The 18,375-nt window shown below is 48.0% G+C and overlaps 1 protein-coding gene across 2 annotated transcripts in view; it reads right to left on the bottom strand.

Annotated features, from left to right (window-relative positions):
- Positions 1 to 11,615: 11,615 nt before the first annotated feature.
- IMPACT (impact RWD domain protein) overlaps positions 11,616 to 18,375 on the bottom strand; it is a 198,030-nt gene continuing 191,270 nt past the window's right edge. For both annotated transcript variants that reach the window (XM_086965651.1, XM_086965650.1), the window contains exon 11: positions 11,616 to 13,230. In XM_086965651.1, coding sequence (XP_086821777.1) covers positions 13,159 to 13,230 — 72 coding nt within the window. In that variant the 3' untranslated portion in view covers positions 11,616 to 13,158. The remainder of the gene's footprint in view (positions 13,231 to 18,375) is intronic.

The raw sequence follows: 18,375 nt of genomic DNA, 5'->3' as shown, positions 1-18,375 counted from the left end.
AAAAAATGTTACTCTTACATGCCCTCATTGCAACAGCGCGATACCTATAAACAACACCAAGATCCAATCTAAGTTACAAACCAATTTTAAAGAAGTCAACATTCTTATGGCGCTCATTAATGCGCGATCATTTTGTAAGCACAGTCAGGAAATAACGGACCTTATTACTGATAATAATTTAGACGTCCTTTTTATCACTGAAACATGGACGGATGATTCGTCAGAACCCGACCTAGTAATCGCAGTACCTCACGGATACAAAGCTTACCGACAGGACAGGGTAAGAAAAAGGGGAGGTGGGCAGGCCATTATAGCCCGGGAACGGTTCGTGGTCAGAATATCACCCATTCCAGTTACATCATGCGAAGCTTTGCAGTTCGGTATTAAACTCACTGCCCTTTTTAATTTTAAGGGAGTACTCTTATACCGACCTCCAGGAACAAGGAACGGTTTTCTTGCTAACCTAAGCACAATATTGGAATCGTTAGCCACCGAAGAGTCCTTCACAGTCATGGGTGACATGTTTCACCTAGAACAAGATAACGATAAGGATACCTCCGCCCTCATTACAGACCTGGAAACACTGGGTCTCAGACAAATGGTTACCTCCCCTACCCACCAGGCGGGACACACCTTAGACGGCATCTTCTCCAACGTCGAGGGCTTGCATATATTAAATATCTTACCCATGCCTTGGACTGATCACTATGCCATATTTAGTAGAATGACAATTAATGAAATCTTGAGAAAGAAGGTGACTAACCCTGTCCCAGGTTCCTTTAAGGTATGGAAGAATATAAATCAGACAGAATTAAAAAAGCTGCTGGACAGTACACGCCCATCTCCGTCTACTGAACCCAATACTGCAACCCGACAATTTCAGGATTGGCTAGGTTATGCCACCAATCTCCTAGTACCCACCAAAACCCAATCCAGGAACAAAACCACACCGACCGCCCCGTGGTACACAGAAGAATTAAGAATGCAAAAACAACTCAGCAGGAATAGGGAAAGGCATTGGCACAAAACCTATGATACAGAGAGGAAGACCAAATATAAAGAATCATTGGCCGTTTACAAAGCTATGATTGTTGAAGCAAAAAAAACATTCTTCTCAGAGCAAATTGAAAAAGCCAAAAATTCCAGTAGGCAACTATACGACATTACTAAAACTCTGTCAGGTAACTTTACAGATCTTACCCCGCCCCCTTCACAATCACTTTGTGATGCACTGGCCAACTTCTTTTTCTCTAAAGTAAATGACATCTACCAAGCTTTCACTTCAAAAACCAACACAACAACAGCCTCTCCTTATATGCCCTCTGGAAATGTTTTGACCAGGTTCAAGGCTCTTATGACCGACCAAATAAAGATCATTGTCTCTTCAATTAAAACTGGATCAGCACTAGATCCTTGTCCTTTTTCAGTCCTCCCACCGGTGATGGACACAATCATCCGGGTCATTACTCTACTCTGCAACTCGATATTGGGCTCTGGGACATATCCGGACTCCTTGAAAAACACGCTGGTGAAACCACTACTGAAGAAACCGAGTCTGGACAAGGATGAATTAAAGAATTATAGGCCCATAGCAAGCCTTCCTTTTTTAGCCAAAGTGGCTGAAAAAGCTATGAACCAACAACTATCCGAGCATGTAGAGAAACATCTTCTACTGGATGATACACAATTCGGTTTCCGCAAGTATCATGGTACTGAAACCGCCTTAATCAAAGACGCAGACGACATAAGAGTAATTCGAGACCAGGGAGGGACAGCAGTTACTAGTACTGCTTGATTTATCGGCGGCTTTCGACACGGTCGACCATAAGATCTTGGTGGACCGTGTCGGAAGGATGGGCATGTACCATACAGCGAGAGATCTGCTCGCATCCTTCCTGGCCGACCGTACACAGGCCGTCACCATGGGGCCATACCAATCTGCCAAGCTGTCACTACTGTGTGAGGTTCCTCAAGGCTCATCCCTAAGTCCGATGCTATTTAATATCTATGTGTCGGACCTTGCCAAAGTTATCAAAGCATATGGGATGAGCCTAACCTCCTTCGCTGACGATACGCAATTGGTTCTGGCCATCAAAGGTGATGGATATGAGGTGGCAGAGCGCTTCCAAAGTGGGATGCTAGCAATCGGAGAGTGGATGGCGTTTAACTGCCTTAAGCTTAACTCCGAAAAGACGGAGGTGGTAATTTTTGGACCCCTTTCACCAGGTTGGTCAGCAACCTGGTGGCCATCAGCGTTTGGAGCCCCTCCCAGCCCGGCATCTAAGGTCAGGAACCTGGGAGTAACTTTTGATGAGGGTCTCAATTTTGTGGCACATGCGAACAAAATAGCGGCCACAGCCCATCATAAACTAAGAATGATCAGGAAAATTATCCAGTTTTTACCAGATGGAGCTGCTAAAACACTGGTCAGTTCTTTAGTTTTATCGTCCCTTGACTATTGCAATGGCCTATTCTTAAACGCCCAGGTCAGGGTAACCAATAAGCTTCAGACGATACAGAATGCAGCAGCACGTCTGCTTTCTAGAACACCCAAGTTCTCGGCCATATCAGACACAATTAATAAATATCACTGGTTGACGATCCGGAATCGGATCAAGTTCAAATCACTCTGCATAGTGTACAAGGCACTCCATGATCAAGGACCGCATTTCCTTAAGGACCAGCTGATACCCTATAAACCTGCCAGACAGCTCGATCCACAACTCTTAACCAACTAGTGGTCCCACGTTCCAAAACAGTTTCATGGGGTGACCGCCGCTTTCTAGTCGCAGCACCCAAATTATGGAATACCCTGCCTCAACACATTAGGACAAGCCGCTCACTCCTGCTGTTTTGCAAAAGATTGAAGACCTGGCTTTTTAATCAGTAATACTGACCATTAACTACTTGGAGCCATTAACATCTTGGGGAAAGTCATGTGAATAGTCTAGCGCCGAGACGCCTGCGGGTATTCGTTCGCGCTTAATAAATGGCAAAAAAATAAATAAATAAATAAATCTCCTTAGGTTCATGGCAGTATTTCGGCCCGGGATAAACCCACATTGGTCCTGGTGCACTAGACGGGCCATATGTGGCGCCAGTCGGGTGGCCAACATTTTAGTCAGGATTTTCAGGTCTGTGTTGATCATGGTTATGGGCCGGAACGCCGCGGGGTCGCAGCCGTCCCCACCCGGCTTTAGAATCATACAGATTTCGCCCAGGTTCATAGTAGGCGGAAGGTGGCACATTCAAACGCCTCTAGGTACACCTGTAGGTTTAGGGGGGCAAGCATCCAATTCCTCTGCAGCCTCCCTCGGGAGGGTCTGGAGGGTCAGTTCCCGGAGATAAGGCAGGTAGGAAACCTCCGTAACTGAAGGATCCGCGACGTAGACCGTCTGCAGGTGGGACTGAAGGACTCGTAGAATACCCGCTTCCGAGTGTACCATGCCATCCGTAGGCCCCCGCAGGGCAACTATCCTCTCCGGGGTAGATTCTCGCTTAAGAATCCTGGCCAACAGCTGGCCTGTCTTGTCCCCCCTCTCGATGGAGATGCTACCGATACTGGCCCAGGGTATATTTGTCCAGGCAATTTAGTATATCATGCACCGACGCTCGGGCGGTCCGCTCCAATTCCAGATCCGAGTCATCAGGATCCGACAACAGCTGTCGGCGCAGAAGATCATCTTCCGCCTCCCGTAGCTCCCCAAGTAGTTGCTTCCGGACTCCATAAGTGAGGCCCATACACTCGCCGCATATCACCGCCTTCAGAGCATCCCATTTAGTGGAGAAGGCGATGTCACCCCCCTCCCAGTTCAAGTCTAAGTAGTTAGTCAGAGCGGTGGCCACATGGTCCCTCCCCACCTGATTCTGCAAGAGGTCCACCGGCATCCTCCACCCTCGGGGCGGGCGGGCTGGAGTTCCCATTGTGCAACACATGTCAACGGGGAATGATCGGACAAGAAGCGGGCCTGGTGCGTGACCGTCAACGAAAGAGACACGTCAAAGTTAGCGGCAAGAATCCTGTCCAGCTGGCTATGCGAGTTGTGAGTGGGGGAATAACACGTGTACAATTTCTGCGTCGGGTTACCCAGTCGCCACACGTCTCCGACTCCTAAGTTTTGCATCACCTCCCGGAGTCGCACTGTCATGCGTGGCTTTGTGCCCGAACGGGGCGGGTACCTATCCAACTCGGGGTCCAACACAAAGTCCCCAAACCCCAGTAGGGGGGCGTCTAGGTCCGGAACTAGGACCTCCTGGAGATGGGAGTAGAAGTCAGGTTCGTCTACATTGGGAGCGTACGAGTTCAGTATCGAGAAATCCCTGCCATCCAACTTCACCCGCAAAAGCAGGTACCTACCATTAATATCCGCCTCCACATACTGGACGGCGAAGGGGACTCCCGGGGCCACCCATATTAGGACCCCCCTGGCATATGTGGAAAAGGAGGAGTGAAACATCTGACCCCGCCATTTTTTGTGTAATTTTTGGGCTCCCTCCTCATTCAGATGAGTCTCCTGCAGACACGCAATGGAGACTTCGTGTCGTCGGAGAAATGACTGGACCCTGTGTCTCTTGGTACATGTGCCCAGCCCCCGCACGTTCCAGGTTAAGAACTTATACCCCATAGCCATTGGCAGTGCCCAATCGGAGCTCCAGCTCTATTTCCTGTGGTCTGCCACCCCTGAGCCCAAACTGCGATACACCTGATGCCTGCAACACTTCCCCCTAACAGCTGCCCCACCCCCGAACTCCGAATTGCTTCAAACCCCTCAGAACAGACCCCCCCACCCCCTCCCACGAGCAAGATGACAGCAACAACTAAACATGCTACCCTGCCCTCCCTCCGCGTGTGCCAGGACGTACACAGCCACCCCATTTACCCCACACAACACTCACTCACTCAAAACAGTACAAGAAACTACCCCCCCCCCCCCAGCTCCCTACGCGACCCAATGTCAATGTGAAAAATACCAGGCCCAACTAGACAGGTCAGCCTCAACTCAGACAAGTCCCCAGGCCCAAGTACCCTCCCCCACCGTACACACCCCACCCACCAAGACAGAGCCCCCCCACCCCCCAAGCAAAATGGGGTCAAGGCTCATGGGTTTCTGGCCATGAGCGTGGAACTATGGTTGTCCCAAGGGCCTCACAATCCTGACACACTACACATTCAGTCCACAAACCACCTCAGGGAGGTACTGTCTCTACTGCTAACAAGGCACCCCTGGTCTCCGGGATCACCGGAGCCGTAAGGGTCGTGTCCTGCACTGTAGCTTGCAACGTGTCCGGGATCAGTACATCTTCGGGACCATGTGGGCTCGATACCCCCAAGCCATCCGCTACAGTCAGTGACGCCATAAGCATGCCCCCATCTTCTCCTACCGTGACTCTGGGCTCTCCGGGGGCCTCAGTCTCAGAGCGGTGTCGCCGTCTGCCGTGGCGTTTCCATTGGGGCCGGGTCCCGCACTTCTCACGGGGGCCCCCACTTTCACCCGGCGGGAGGTCATCTGCTCTGATCTCCAGCCACTCCCAGACCTCTCCCGGGAAATCACAGAAGTGCGCCTTCCCTTGTAAGAGTACCTTGAGTTTAGCCGGGTATAGCAGCATATATTGGAGCTGCAGCTCTCGAAGCTTTGTTTTGACCCCCAGGAAGGACTTCCGTTGCTCCTGGACTTGCTGAGTATAATCCGGATAGATGGAAATCCGACTGTTGTCGATAGTGAGATTCGCTGTTTCCCTTGCCGCCCTCAGGATGCAGCGCCTGTTGCGGTAATTCAGTATTTTTGCGATCACCGCCCGAGGAGGAGCCCCAGGGCGCGGCTGCGGCGCCAGAGCCCGGTGGGCTCTTTCAATGACGAAGACGTCAGAGAGGCCCCGTGGACACAGTTGTTTACCGATCCAATTTTCCAGGAAACGCTCAGCATTGCCTGCCTCTGTCCGTTCCGGCACACCCAGGATCCTTATATTGCTATGACGAGCCCTTCATTCTTTATCCTCGGCCCTGCGCTCCAAGGCACTCGTCGTGGCCGTAAGGTGCGTGACCATCTTTTTGAGGGAGGCCACCTCACCTTGTAACTGTTCAATATTACCCTCGGCGTCAGAGACCTTGTCCGGGACTTTCCGGAGATTCGTCCTCAACAGATTGACGTCTATAGAGACCGTCTCGATTTGTCGCTCCAGCACAAAGTGGGAACCCTGTATCGCCTTCAACAGTTCCGTCCAGGAGGGTTCGCCGGGGGCCTCCGCCCCGTCTTCCTGGCCCGACTGGCGTGTAATCATCTGGGACGGCAGTCTCTGGGTAGTATATTGAGTGATCGTGTTAGGCTGCGTAGAGCGAGACATCCTGTCCTTACGCATCATCAAGTCCTCCCGAAACCGGGACAACTCTCCCTCAGGACAACCAGGACGCTTTCCCGTGGGGCCTATGCTGAAATCCCCCTGGGTCACGGAGCCAGGTCTGAATGCGCTCCTCTTCTCCGTCGCACCGCCAACTCTCCGGGTAGAGGCCACCGAGGGTCCCTCGTCTATCCCTGGGATGGAGTTGAGTCCCGGGCTCCACTGCCGCCCCGCAGCCCCATTCGCGGTGTCCCCCAGACCGATGACCAAGGAGAGCCCCAGGGGGGGAGGGGGCTCAGGCCGCTCCCCCTGGTCGTAAAGATGGTGGATCCCCCTCACAACAGGGCCCTCCCGGCAGACCAGATCCTGAAGCGGCACCACCAGAGGCCCCCCTCATCCCCTCTCCTCCTCAGCGCGCCCCGATGGTTACAGTCCCGTGGCCGTACAGGGCCTCACTGGTCTAGGCCCAGATCCTACCTACAGGGGTCTGCGCTCCTCGGGGTCAGTCAGCAGTCAGGGCCCCTCAGGATCCGCTCAACCCAGGGTCCAAGCACGATGTCCAGTTCGAGGCCCAGAGCCCCACCGGGCCCAGGGAGGTCCCTCAGAGGTGAATCTAGGCCTCCGGCGGTGATCCAGGGGCCACGGATCTCTGTTGGGAAGGTCCAGCCTCTGCTCCTCAATGCAGGCTCATCACAGCTGTCGGAGGAGTTACGATTACAGTCCAGCCACTCCGCGTGGCCCCCAGGTGATCAGGGCCCCCTCGGCATCCCCACGAAGTCAGGAACAAGGCATCAAGGGCAAAGGGGTCCGGCCGGGTGCCCGCCAAGGCCAGCGCCAGCAGAGACCTCACGTGTAGCGGGGCCCCAGGAAGTTACAGTCCCCCTGGGCATTCAGGCCTAGTAGGCCACCTCCTACCTCCAGCGCCGGCCTGCACCCGTGGTTCCTCGATCAGTCAGGCCCTCCAACAGTCGGGGGCCCGCAGATGTTGTGGGGCGGCCGCGAGGCAGGAGTCAGGGTCAGCGGTCCTCCCCACGGGCCTCTGTGAGTCACAAGAGCCTCCGGACACAGGGCTCACCCCCCCAGGCGTACAGGCCCGTCCCCAAAGAGGCCGCCCACAAGCTCCTCACTGCAGGCGGTGTCGCAGGTCGCCGGGGGCCCTCCGGTCAGCGTCTCCCGGGGCTCCCGAGTTCTGCCCCACAGCTGGGGGGGAAGAGGCACCAGGGATCAGAGCCGGGCTCCGCCTCCGCGACCGCGGCCTCGGGGTCCGGCACAGGCTGTGCGGGGCTCAATCAGCTCCGGTAGGGCCCCCGACAGTTTCCTCCCAGACGGAGCCCCAGATGGTCGCGGGCTCCGACTTGCAGTAAAGGGTTCACTTGGCGCTGCGTCCGCAAGCGGCCACTGACATTCCGCCCTTCTCCCGGACCAGGCCTCAGTCCCCGGCCTCGCTAAGGCAGTGGCCCGGGGCATCTCATGCCAGCGGTTTCGCAGACCGCGCTGCCAGCGGCACGTCTCCGCTCTCCTCACAAAGGGGCCAACCGCAGCTGGGGTGCAGGCGACTCGTTATTTAGCGTGCTAGGGGCATGTGCAGGATATTAAACAGGATTACTGGGTCTATCGGCCGGGAGCTGGTGGAGCTCACGTCCTGACTGCCATGCAGCTTGGCCACGTCCCCCACATTTTCAGCACCTTAATATTTTAGTTCTACTCTATCAGTCGATTGTCTGAAAAATACTGCAATGCAATCCACTTGAAATGCTAGCATATGCAGCCAAAACACAATTTCCCATCAACATTTCAAGGCTGAAAAGAATCCAAACATACAAAACAGAGGTAAGATATCAACGGACAAACTCAGTAAGAGTCCAAGATCAAATAATTGAAATTAAAGTATACTACAATACTGTTTGGCAATACTCAAACCCACAATTCTTAAAGCCTCTATAATAAATCTCAGAACAGATGGCTAATTATTGCTCCCATTCTAAGTATAAGGTTGTATGATGTCAGTGTGTGTTTTATGCCTCAACAGCATTTTGGCTGTGCATAAAACGCATGCACACAACAGCCTACTTTATTTTCCATGGCCTTGCTGCTCAGCATATCAACTCATTTTGGCTACTCCTGTGTTGCAGTTTTGCACCAAAATTACATATATTATTTATTTTAGTTCGAATTGTGATACAAAATGCAGCATAATATATATTGGGGACCTTCAAGGGTCCATCCTTATTCTTAAAGTATCAAGAATTACTCTAACCACTGTGCTTGTATTAGGATTCCAAATATGGGCACATACATATGCAGCTACTGCACGTTTGCCTAAAACAATTTTAATGCATGTGGCAGTGTCGTTGGGCAGTGATTCTTAAACAGTGGTCCTTGGCACCAACTCAGGGGGTCCGGAACAGTTAATACAATTAAATAATATTAGCAGAATAATAGGGTAATATACATAAAAAAGCTAAATTAGCAATTTAAAGTTTTAAAACAGTCTGTAAAAGCAAAGGAATTTTAAAGTGGAAGCTACAAATTGAGTTGGTAACAGTATCTTGATTTCTGAGAGAAGCAAAAGTACAGCAAATGGAATTCAGTATGGACGATTGGTGGCTTAATTGAGCAGCACTGTTAAGTGTCAACAAAAAGAGAGCATTCATTAGGAGAAAAAAACACAAAGTGTTCTAGCATATTGATTGCATAGTCTTTTAGAGAAAGTTAAATGTTGAAAAAGACCAACCAAACAATTTTCAATTTTTTTTTGTTTGGGAAGTACAATAGTCCATAATAATTCATTTGTTTCCGGTATACTTGGTTCTGTATTATAGTGCATTGTTTTGAGGTTCAAATCATAGAAATTGCTTAGGTGGGGGTCCCAGCTTTCATTGGTGATTCAGTGGATGTCCCAAAAAGTCAGAAGATTAAGAAGCGCTGCCAAAGGAATAATCCTGACACAACTCGCTCTTCCTTTCTGCACTACTGGGAGAATCAGGGTGGTTACAAAAGAACAACAGGCACTGTGTGCTAGAAACATACACGTCTTGTTATTTCTCATCACACCTAAGGACCAGTGTTTCCTTTGTGGGTGCAGAGATGCACTATGAAAGTATTCTGTTCCATAACCCCACAGGACAGTCACAGCATGTTAGACCTCTCAGCTTTAAGGTGGTCTTCCCGAATCTTTTTGTTTTTTGCCTCTACAGTTTGCTGAATCTTTTTGTTGGCCTTGGGACTCTTAGCATTTTACCACTGCTTATCAGTGCTATAGTGCATGTGCTACTTCCCTAAACATGTATGTAATTGGCATATACATGATTGACCTATTTAATTTGCTTGTAAGTCCCTTGTAAGGTGGCATACACTATACTCAGGGCCTGTAAGTTAAATGCTACTAGTTGGCTGCAGCAATGATTGTGCCACCCACAAAAGCACTCTTACAAGCCTGTCCCCGGGCTGCAACTGCAATGCCCGTATGTGCAATTTACTGTGACTTCAACTTGGCATTTAAAACCACTTGCCAAGCCTTAAACTCCCCTCTTATTACATAAAGGTCACCCCTAAGGGAGGCCCTAGGTATCCCTTACCACAGAATGCTATGGAAATAAAAGATATACTCTTTCAGTCTGTAATTCCTGATCAGAGAGGAGTAGCTATTTTATGTTTCATATGTTTGGAATGGTATTGATAAATCCTACTTACTGGTGAAGTCGGATTTAACATTACGATATTTAGGCATTTCTCTGCACCTACTGGTCTGTGACCCTGATAGCTTGTCTCCAATACACGTCTGGTGTGGGTGACAGCTACACTTTGTTAATTCCCTCTAGACAGTCACAACACAGGAAGGATAGGAGTGTCTAAATACCCATCTACTTACATCGGCATTCTGATGGCCTTGACTGGGAAGGATGGAAGAGAGGGGCTAACACTTCACCTGAATAGGTAGTGTCTTGTCCCCACACAAAGGGTGGATTTACCCCCCATAGATAGCCTGGCAGACAGGGCTGGGTTGAAAGGGAAACCTGTGCACTTCAGAGAGCTGTTTTGAAGTCACCCCCCCCCCCCCCACATCTAAGACACTTCTGGATCTTGAACTGAACCTCTGTCAGAAGGACTGCAGTGCAGCTTAAAGAACTCCTCTTTGGACTGCAGACTTGGAAGGCCTGCTTTTCTCTTGTGTTGCCCTGCTGCCTACTGCTCTCTGAGCCTGCTAAAGCAGAGCTGGGCTCGGCCTTCGCTCCAAGTGATCTCCAAGGGATTGTTGGCTTGCCTCCTGTTGCTTGAGGCTCAGAGAAATCAAAGTCTCTACCACTGCTCCTGTGCCTGGCTCACTGGAAGTGGTACAGATTATTGCAATATGGATTTAAACGTATCTCCTGTGTGAGTGTAGCAGAACCGGTGCATCAACCCAGTTGCAAGAGTAAAATTGGCACATCGCAATGGAACAGTGCTTTGCCTCCCGAGATCGACGCATCGAACAACACATCACCGCAGCTGCAGCCTGGTGAGATCGATGCATCCCTTCGACCACATGGCAGAATATGGCGCATCGCTCAACTCCGGCTTCTGTCTTCGGAACAGACTCGCCTTCACTGCGTGGAGATCGATGCATCTTGTTGCTTGCGACCAGGAAAGGTACTTTGTTCACCGGGGCCTCTGAGGGTCCTGTGGCCGGACTGCGCTTTTACGAGGTCGACGCTAACTTTGACTTTACCCTGGTCCAGTGGGACCTAAAATAATCTTGTAGCCCTACCTGCTTCTAAGCGCTTTACTACATTTATTATTTTAAAATTCAATATCTCAACTTCTATATATTGGATTTTTGTCATTTTGGTCTTGTTTGGTATATCATATAACCAATTTTCATCAACCTATGTGGAGTCTTTTTGTGGTATATTCATTGCGTCACTGTGTGGGGGTGTGTTTGCACCAATACTTTACCCATTGCCTCGTTAGATAAGCCTGACTGCTCTGTGCCAAACTACCAGAGGGTGAGCACAGTTTATCATAGTGTGTAACTAACTTACCTGGACTAGGATTCTGGCTTTTGATTGGGTAGGGCGCATACCTTTGCCAACCAGAAACCCAATTTGTAACAGCTGTTGGCTACCCCGCAATTTCCCAGGTCACCTAAAGCAGCCACTTCAAATTAGAACCTATAACAGTTTCAACAGACATGGCTTCCACATTAAAGTTGGGTTAATGTGTTGCATTAGTATGGGCACAAATATCTGTATGTCATTCATATTCCATTCGAACAATAAAATACAAAGACCACGAAGCAGTTGCCTGAAAATAAATTATATTTAAAATCTCTAGGTGAAGGTATTGTTTTGGGTCTCTTCGACAAAATGGTCACTGAGCTAGAGTTGAAACTTTCTTATCTGAAGTCTGGTAGGTGCAAATATTTTTACTGGAAGCCAGGAGTCTTAGAAGCCTCAGTAACCACTATGCCATTATCTGTCCATGAGAGAAGAAGTAAGGCTCTGTTTCCTTAATTCAAGAACTACTTTCCAGCAATGATGAACCTATTGCTTGAATTATATATCTGGTAGGCCTGTAACTTGAACCAAGGCCTTGGTGAATGTACTCGGGCCAAATGGCATGCTTTTAATTATTCAATAACTTCTTAAGGTGCTTGTAAAGCATGGACCTAGGCACTCCGGCAGTGCATTAGTACATGTATCAGGGGTCTCCCACCAGTAGCTCGTAAGCTACTGTTGCTCTCCAGCTACCTCAGAGTTGCTCACATGTTTGCAGTCCAGCTTATTAAATTAAAACGCCTTTGCTTGGTTGGATTAAAATACATATTAACATTTTTAGATTATACAATACTAATAATATTAGTAGCTCTCAATGCTTTTCATTGAACATAAGTAGCTCTCAGTGCAGAAAAGGTTGGAGACCCCTGACACCTAGATATGGATAACACATGCAGCAATGACGTTAATTAGAGAGAGGTAAAGAATGGTAGGGAAGAACAAATTTGTACATTTAGGTAGGTTTGAAAATGGTCGGGGTTTAATCTTTTCCAAAAAGATAGCAAGTTATGGTGATTTTAAGATCTTCTAGCAGATGATTCCATGAACACAATGCCTGGAAGGAGAATGTCTGATTCACCAGCTTCTATTTTTTTTTCCTTTGGGAATTTCAAAAGTAAACAAGATTTGGCTCTGTTGTCTCTTAGCCTCTAATCAAAAGTAACTTGTTACTGGAAACTGGGAAGGCCAGATGTAGGGCAATGTGAATCATACCAACCAATATGAAATGTGGTCTATCTCCAAGGAGAAACCAATGGAAGTGCCTCAAAATAGTTGTGATGTGGTCTGATTTCCGTAAACTTTTCATCACATGGGTTGCTGAATGTAGAAAGACTTTGCAAGATACTAAAATTATTTTGAGCAGATCAGATAAAATATTATTTTCACCACTTAGATGGTAAAGTACAAGTCCTTGCAATTGTTTTGAAATCCAGAGAAGGGGTCGATGCTTTAAGATTCCTTAATAGCAGAAGCCTGAGGAAGGTGGATGTGGTGATAGAATGGTCAGCCTTGTGGCGAATGCCTTCCCTCAATGTGATACAAACACATGCATTTGCCGAATGAACTGAGATCCTTGACAGTTAGTGGAACCCGTCGACGTCGGGAGAAGTCATTCATACTGGTACAGACATACTTCATTGACACCAATACTGTTTCTTCTGCTGACTGCCTAATATCCAAGTCTGCTTTATGGAATTCTGTGATGATATGTTGCCTGTGGTGTGATTCCATACCATCTACTGCATACAAAAGACTTATTCATATAACAAGTACAATTACATCCACATTAGTGGTCATTCTGTTTCTTGCTGTCCTTCTTCACTCTTTTTTTCTTTCCAAGTTGCTTTAACGTTTCCTCCTAAAAGAAAAAATAAATATTATTTAGTATAACTTGAGTATTTCAGGTGCCAAATAATATAAGCAATAACAAGCATGTTAGTGCCTTCTTACTACAAAACGTTGAGTTGTCCAAGGGTGCAGTAGGACTTGGTACAAAATCAAGAGTCCCAACCAAAAGAAAATCTATTGTGCATCTTCGAATTGGATAATACAGAGGATCAGCAAATGCTGCTAGCATAGTTGCACAATCAGGTAGCAATTGCTAACATGATCATGAAATAGATGGAGGACTTTCTCATGGTTTAAAGGCAACGGGTTTCAATAGGCCTAGCAATGTTCAGCATTGAGAAGACAAGAAGTGAGGCCCTGCCAGGATAATTAACTTCCTCCTTGGCTAAAGCCATACTATATTGTTGACATGTGTCCCAAACGCAGGACTGCACTTCTGTGACTGTACTAGAACATGTACACAAACCCCCTGTGTCTCTCACACAGGATAAACTTCATGTCATACTTTTTGGCTTTGGGGTACTTATACAATAAATTAAACGTTCTTTGTGTCTGTATGATGAGGGCTGCTATTCATGCGAGAAGGTTCTTCTAATTGTGATATCTTCATGTGAAATTGGTTACGCCCACTTCAATTTAGGTTTCGCAACATGGCATGTCGCAAAAAGGAGATAGTAGATCTCCTTTAGGCTAATAGAAGCTTGACATAGGACAACAAGACTGGCCAGGGACTCTGACGATTAAGTCCTTGATGTCCAAGCAAAGTCTGATAAATGTCAGAATGAGCAGAATATCACTCTGGCTTTTATCTGAATGTGTTGTTTTTTTATTTATTTTCAAATTCTGTTTATTGATTATATAACAATACAACGTAGATCAGACAAACTGAGGACTGCAGTGTACTCAGATATATTTTCGGGATATTCCGCCATAATCCGTCCAAGGCCTCTGGCAGGATATATCCTCTGCAAAATCTGAAGCCCACTGTGTTTGATATCCATGGGGTGTGGGGCTCCGGGAATGCTGCAATTTAGAATATGTATGAGAGCTCAAACCATTTGAGCCCTCAAATTTGCGCCCCAGGGATTCGAAAGCAGTAAGTTGTCTGGTGGCCCCGTGGGTGAGAGTCTGGGAGTGGAGCCAGTGACGCATCTGGTAATATATTGCAGTCGTGCCCCTTCCGTATGGTAAAAAGCCTGTCTGCATTGATCAAACGTAAGGAATTTGTCGCCCTGAAAATGCTCCTGAATGACTTTGCATACACCATTAGTCCATGCAAGAAATGCCTGTGGCTGCATGGCAGGAGGAAACAGGGGGTTCAGGGCTATAGGTGTCCTGGGGGAGGGGAATGTAGTCAGACCTCAGGGTATCCCTAGCTTATCCCAAATCCCCAAAACTGTCTTTGTAGGGGTAGCTATGTTGCAAGGTCGAGCTCCACGCGGGAGCCAGGCCAAGTCCCATAAGGGTCTACAGAAGACCGCCCGATCAAAATTAAACCAATTTTTTGCTCTCTCGCGAACCACCCACGCCAATATATACCGGAGATGGCAAGCCCAATAGTATTCCAGAAGATTAGGACACGCCAGTCCACCCCGGTCCAGCGGCAGCATCAAGATGCTGTTAGAGAAGCATGGTCAGGAGTTCCCCCACATAAACTTGGTGAAATCCTGTTGTAGGGCCAGAATATCAAACTGCAGTATTGCAGTAGGGAGGCACTGAAAGAGATATAATATTTTGGGGAGCAAGGACATTTTAATGGTGCTAATGCAACCAAGCCATGTAAGAGGAAGGCTCTTCCATCTATGTAATTCCTCCCGGATAGCATGTCAATATCTGGGCCAAGTTGGCCAAAGTCTATGTCAAGAGCATGGGAGTTAGATCTAGCCTAAGTACCTAATCGGTTTGTCAGTCCATTGTATCGGAATCAGGTCCTTCAGGCCCCGGTCCTCTTTAGTCTGAAGGATACGATTAAGGGCATGGGACTTGGTGAGATTAACCTAGTACCCAGAAAACACCTCGAAAGACCTTAGGAGAGTAGCTACCGCTGGGAGGGAGGTAGACGGGGAGGAAAGCGAAAGGAGGTCGTCATCGGCAAAGAGAGGAGCTTTATGTTCGTAACACCCCCATAGGGATACGCCGTATATTCTGGTTGCAGCGGATGGCGATGGCCAGAGGTTCTACTACAAAAGCAAACAATAACAGGGATAAGGGGCATCCTTGCCTGGTGCCACGATGGATGGAGATAGGGGCAGTGGGACGCCCACTGAAGCGAATACGAGTGGTAGGCCGTGCATAGGGTGCCATTCGTTTAGATATCATCACTGTGCCCAATCCCACCCTCGGCAAAACCTCCCTGAGGAAACACCAGTCCACTCGATTGAAGGCTTTCTCCGCATCAAGGGACAACAGACAGGCAGGGATGTTTCTATAGTGTGCTTTCTCCACCAGGTGGCCTATCCGCCGGATATTATCTATCCTTTGTCGATGGCAGATGAATCCCACCTGATCAGGATCGATAAGATTTTTAAGGCTGTTAAAAAGATGTAGTAAATGTTCCTGTAGTTGTGGGTAGAAGGCCCGATAAAAAGTGACCGGAAGGCCATCCGGGCCCGGCCTTTTGCCAATTGGAAGTTGTTTCAGGGCCTTCGCAATTCATCGTGGGTGATAGGGTCTTCCAGTAAATTCGCATGGTAGGCATCAGGAGGTTCCCAAGGGCAAGACTCTAAAAAATTGCTGATAGCGTTGAGAGAACAAGATGCGTTAGCGTAGAGTTCTCTATAGAAGGTCTCTAATTCCAGGCTTTTATCAGCTTCCGAAATAGCCCATGTGCCGTTCGGGCGTTTAAGTTTAGCAACGTGGGCTTGCGTAGTTGTGCACGGAGGAATCGTGCCAAGCAGGCCCCAACCTTATCCCCCCGTATAGCGGTAGCGGGGATCAGAACCGGCGCATCGTTGCCTTTCTGTAGATCAGAACCGGAGCAACTTTGTTGTTGCATAGAGTGGACCAGGCGCATTACCTTCTGAACCTGGTCATTGACCTCAGAATCGATGCATCCTCTGCTACAGGAGCAGAAACAACAGATCGCCCTAGGAACCCACGTATAGCAGACTTTGCATGGAGAAAACCAACACATCCTCTTCTGATGCGGGATAGGAACTGACGCATCACCTAAGCTGCACCCTGCATCTTCCTAAACGTGACCAGGATGAAGGCACTTTTGTTCAGCGGGCCTAACTGAGTTCCTGTATAGAGTCTGCGAGCCATAAGTTGGCCTGAACGTTTGACTTTGCCCCGGTCCAGCGCAACCAAGTTTCCCAAATAGGGTTTTTTGCTTCTGAGCGCTATTTTACAATTTATTCTTTAAAAATGAATATCTCAAGCACTTCTTATTGGATTTTTGTCATTTTGTTCTTGTGTAATTTATTAAATTAAGCTCTATTTTTCTAACCTGGTATGGATTCTTTTGTGCGCTGTTTTCAATATTGTTTATAGTTTATTGCTGCCCTTTTGTTTGAGATCATCCCAGGCCTATGATCCTGATTTGGCTCAAGCATGTATTATTAACAGAAATATACATCTCAATGAAGAACATCGGAAAATTTGCTAAGATTCTTCTGGTGTGGTGTTACAGCAATATCAGCCTATAAGAAGTTAGGTCATCAAGAGTGCCCACTCCCAGCAAATAGTAACACATCTACTTCCAGTTCTCTGGAACTGTACTCTAGATATGCACTTGTTGCACAACCTGAATAGTGTAGAGAATATTTAAGCCACCTCCAAGGCCACAAAGCTGTTGAAACATTTGCTCAATGCATCAGTTTTACTTTAACTAGCGAGAGAGATTTAAATGGCAGGCCATTTGAGGTTCAATTCACGTTAACATTTCTTCATGAAAGAACATCCTAGAACTTGGGGAAGCAACAAAATATACATATAATCCTACATATGTCCTTCTTCTTTCATTACCAGTCACTCCCAAAGTATGATGCCATATATGCTTGCAAACATGAAGACTGAGAATGCAAGGAAGACGAACAGAGAAATATTATAATTTTCTCTTTTAAAATCTCACAGAATATTTTCCAAAGGATACAAAAATAAATTGAATACCTCACTACCACACAAGGTATAAAGTGAAAATCTCTCCAGTGTTTTTTGAAAAATCCCTCAAACATGAGGGTAACAAAATATATATATGAATACCAGACGTGTGTCTTGTGTAGCAACATTTGATTATCAGCGGACTGGCTGCCAAGAGCTGATGATTTCACCTTTGCCCATCACTGTTCGGTTCTGGACAAGCACTGCAAAAAAATATTGTAGAGCCATATGGGAACTAAAAGCTTAAGCTATACCCCCATGTGGGACCAAAAGGCATCATACAGGAATGCAAAATATAATTGGCACCTATTGAGTTTTCGAACTAATGGAAAGATTATGGGAAGACTGAAACTAGACCTAAGGCCACCAAACATCTGTCTGCAGGACAAGAAGGCGGTGAATGGAGGAGGAGCTTCGCGCACATTCGAGATGGCCGTGTGAGCACAGGGCTCCTGAGACCCTCGCTGCCTTCCGCATATATCCTGAACGATATCCTGATTACGAAGACGGGTTATTGGAGATGAAACTCAGCTGATGGACTAGCTGCTTTCAAAACTTGATTCGGACTTCGGGAACCGCTACTACGACAACCTGAACTTTTGAGGCCCACCCCATGGCGACGCCTGGGGCTCGAGTCGTTGAGACGCCCAGGCAGTAGTTGAACAACAACGGCCCGACTGGCTCTGCTCATTGCCTTGGAGTTAACTTTCGGTTTCGCTTTCGGGTCTTTGGCCTTATCCTATTCCAAGATTGACCCGGTTGCTCGAGGTCTAGCCGAACTCTGTGAATCCACCGTGTGCCAGCGGTCGCGAGCGTCTGTGTGCTGAGCTACAGCTGCGGGCGCCTGCTGTTGAAGACTCCGGTGGGTTGACCGCGAAGGGCCATTTTCACCAGGTCTCACAGGCCCCTCGGGGCACATTGCCCAATATGGGGGGCAGGCCCGACAACGAGAAGCGGAAAACCAAGACGCCTCTCCGGGGAGGAACTATTCAAACGAATGTCATGGATCGATATACCCAGCCCAAGGGGTCCCCCGGTGGTACGAATAAGACTC

The sequence above is a fragment of the Lissotriton vulgaris genome, chromosome 4_1, assembly GCF_964263255.1.
Source record: "Lissotriton vulgaris chromosome 4_1, aLisVul1.2, whole genome shotgun sequence".
NCBI classification, from domain to species: Eukaryota; Metazoa; Chordata; class Amphibia; order Caudata; family Salamandridae; genus Lissotriton; species Lissotriton vulgaris.
The sequence above is the reverse complement of the archived record's forward strand: the minus strand, read 5'-3'. Positions and strand labels throughout refer to the sequence as shown.